Raw genomic sequence first — 3,858 nt, 5'->3', positions numbered from 1 at the left:
AAGCCCTAAACCATTACCAGGAATTTTTTGTGACAGTGCCAGTTGGCACAGATCAGTACCATACAACATACTGGGACAGAAACTTAACTGCATGGACCATCATGGCACATCAATTGCATTCCTGTACTGTCACTGTCTAACTTACTAGCATAGGCAGAAAACATTTGCAGGTAAGCTATTTCTTACACAATTCATGGTCAGTTTCTCATGGTGCCCACACTTTCTCATATATCACAAAGTCACAACAAGCCCAATTTTGAGTTTTGGAAAAATTTCTACTGATCAAAAGACAAACACAAAATCACAAAATGAACAAAATGATGACGGGAAAACTTTTAAATATTTAAGCCATGTATTTGGAACATGACTGAATTTTGAGTTCCAAATCTGTATTCTTTCCCCAGTCATTTCTGAGTAATTAAATAGCCAAGAATAACTACAACAACATTTGTGATTACATACCTGAGAATTCAGACTTTCATCAGCAATATTGAAACGTATGTCACTTGAATGTTGTGCAAATTTAAGTTCCATTGAGGAGAACTCCAATGGTGACTTAAGCACTGTTGGAAAAAATAATTTAATATGCTTCTACAGCTTTATTTTGACAAATATTTCCTTAAAGTCCCTTCATAAAATCATGGTTTTGCACATGTTTAGCAGAAATGTTTCTCTTCTTGCTTTAAAGCTGTATTTTCTTTCTGTTGTTCCCATACTATATACGTAATTACTGTAATTTAACTTTGTCTTATTATGATCCTTTAGTCACACTACAATTATTTAAATTTTGTATCTACCAGACATATAGCATCTCCTCCTAAAGATGCTATAAACAGAGAGCCACATGATTTTCCTATTGTAGATGAATGCATTTACATTTTTGATGGTAATCATCAAAAAATACTTGAAAGATTTTATTTAAAAAAACAGCATTTATTTTCATTTCATATAGCTGAAACAAAGAAACCATCACAAAGGATGAAGTTTAAAGCCAGGACTTAAAAAAAAAAGTCCCAGGACAGGTCTATATTCCCACAGTCTCATTTTGCTTCTTGATTAAACACTGGAAATTAACCTAGCAAGTATACAGTATCCTTTTATTAAAATCTGCAAGTTTGTTTAACACTCAGTGAGGAAGTGCGTTCTCGCATTATGTAAACGACAATACTATCAGTATTTCTCCAAAGCACAGGCATATAAACTCTATAAACTAATATTGTTTCAAAGCAGGAACCTAATCTACTAGAATGCTTCCACCAATATGCAACCATGTCACTTATGAAGTCTTCACCTCTCATAGAAATTGCCTATACAAGGAAAATGCAGCATGACTGAAAGACTAGGATGGAAAGGAAAGGAAATTATCTACCCCACGAAAAAAACTGAGAGACTGATTACTAAAAAAAAAAAAAAGTCAGGTCACATGAGGTCATTACATTGATAATACTGATAACATGTCCTCTTCCTTTGTATCTGGATGAGGTAGGGCTTGTGTTTTTTTCCAGCTGAGTTTTCTGGTTTGTTTCTTGGGTTTTTGTGGTTGCTTTTTTTCCCCCCTCTTTCAGTACCTTCTTACATGCTGATAAGCAGTATTAAAGCTAAAAATCTTACAAGCCTTTAAGAGACCTGCTTTCCTTCCCAGGTGCTGAACAGTCTACAAACTTTAAAAAAAAAATAATTAAAAAAAGACTCATGATGGATTGAAAACATATTGACTACACTGAAGTTAAAAGACTCGGTTGACTGCTTCCAGATCATTGTGATTCCTTTCTCAGGGTGAACAATCCTGAGTGCAAACATCAGATATAAGCTATTGATTTAAGTGCCAAATGTACTGTCCTGTGCAGTCTGAATCCCACTCAACCATAAAAACTGTCTCAGGGGAAAAAAAAAAAAAAATTAAGAGGTGAAAACAAATATGCCATAAAGCACACAGTAGTGAGAATCAGGTATACTTTCAAATCAAAACTTAGAAATTGCAAGATGCATCTCACCCATTTTTACTTTTTTAAATTATAATCTGAAATGATAAATCACTAACAGACAATTTTTAAGTTGTCAGAATGTAATAAAATTAACAAGTTCTTTTTTAACAGTAAAAATAATTTGGCTAAGTTGCCTGCATCTGTATAATTATGTGAAATACTGAGTGGTCAAAACATTTATTTAGACTTCTCTCTTTCCTTGCAGTCCATTAAAATTCCCAGTAAGAATGTAATTCCCATACTCAAATTTAAACAGAAACCACAAGTTATTTCTTCAACTATTTCTTAGAATTGAAAATATTATATATTCATTTTAATACTACGATTACTTGTTGTTAGCCTATACTGGTATTTTGGAAAAAATTCTATGTGGCAGAAGTACAAATCTATAATAAAATTTAGATAAGACTGTCAGTTAGTGAGACTTACTTATTGGATCGATCCATTATTCCACAAAAAAAAGGAAAAGGAAATAATATTTCACTTTTTCTTCAGGTTACATAAATCACTTCTGCACAATAAATTTGTCACTCTGATTCACGATTTTTTAGAGATGTGCTTTCTAATAATCTCACATAAATTTGCACACTTATCTTTCTTCTATGTACTCTTAAACTAAATTTATTTAGAAATGTTTAATATGAATTTACTTCCATCACAGGATCTACAGAAGGTCTCTCAGCTTTCTTTGATATCTTAGAAGATCTCAAAAGTAAGACTTAAGTTAAAGCCCTAAGGAGGGGGGGGAAGAAGAAAAAAATAAAACCTAATAAACTGGAGTTGCTTTCAGCCCACATTATGCTTTTAATTGGCCAAGCCTCCTTCAGTGCTCCCAAGATGTTTAAACATTACACAAACATAATTCCAGGAAGACAATCAGCACTTAAGTTTTATCTCAAATAAACACTGACTATCTGTTAAAAACCAAGGTGAGGAAAGCTAGAGGATTCAAGTATTCACAATGTGTAGGTCTACATGACTACATAGATCACACAGGAGACTAAAGAGAATCAAAAGCTATTTCTAAGAAAAGCAGAGAATAATCACTTAAGATATCAATTTCTTGCTGCAGGCAAGTGTCGTGTAACTTTGTCCATTAACAAATACTGACAGGTCAGAAGAGTGCAATTCTGCACATAATAGCAAACAGAAGGCATTTTAGATACAGCGAGAGCTCCTAGTTTTGACAGGGTAAGACTGAGAAGAAAGACAACCAATGACATACTGCTTTTCTACACTTTTCAGATGCACTGCTGTAAATACTGGAGCCTGCATAAGGTCTAGAAACACTAATGATTGAGTAGAAATAGAAATTAGTTCTGGTAAACTAATTTTTATATATGGCAAGTGGCTATACAAAAAAAAATTAAAAACATGATAATTATGCATAGAAAGTTCAGTTTCACACATATTTAAAAATAGAAAAAAAACCTCTGCAAATTTCCAAGAAATTTACAAATTATACGTCTATCAATCAATAGTAACTCTTTGCAACAAGAATACAAGTAAAAATATCACTACAAATATAAGTATCCACCATCTGCTTAAGTCCCTAGTTTACCTACCAACTGCTTTAACTCTACAGAATGGAAGAGCCACGGCCACCATCTGTGGCTGAGGAGTAACAACGTCCTTTACAGATCCAACAGAAGCTGCAGATGCAGGGCTTGGCTGCGTCAATGGGATGTCAGCCCGAGGAGTATTAACTGGAAGAGTGAAGTCATATGCTGCCACCTAAAGGACAACAATATCATTGTGGTCACTTTACCAAAGAAATTGTAGGTACTTCTTGAACCATTTACTATTCAGAAGAATTATTTACATTAACTTAGGCTCAGATCATGATATCCATCATATTTGAGAAGTCGTGGCA

General features: G+C 33.7%; 1 protein-coding gene across 1 annotated transcript in view; it reads right to left on the bottom strand.

Moving 5' to 3' along the window:
- CHDC2 (calponin homology domain containing 2) overlaps positions 1-3,719 on the bottom strand; it is a gene marked incomplete at both ends in the record, with an annotated part of 38,216 nt that extends 34,497 nt beyond the window's left edge. The window contains one exon of the mRNA XM_010077925.1: positions 3,551-3,719. Coding sequence (XP_010076227.1) covers positions 3,551-3,719 — 169 coding nt within the window. The remainder of the gene's footprint in view (positions 1-3,550) is intronic.
- Positions 3,720-3,858: the final 139 nt, after the last annotated feature.

This window comes from Pterocles gutturalis, unplaced genomic scaffold (assembly GCF_000699245.1).
Source record: "Pterocles gutturalis isolate BGI_N339 unplaced genomic scaffold, ASM69924v1 scaffold17933, whole genome shotgun sequence".
In the NCBI taxonomy this organism is placed as follows: domain Eukaryota; kingdom Metazoa; phylum Chordata; class Aves; order Pterocliformes; family Pteroclidae; genus Pterocles; species Pterocles gutturalis.
The sequence above is the reverse complement of the archived record's forward strand: the minus strand, read 5'-3'. Positions and strand labels throughout refer to the sequence as shown.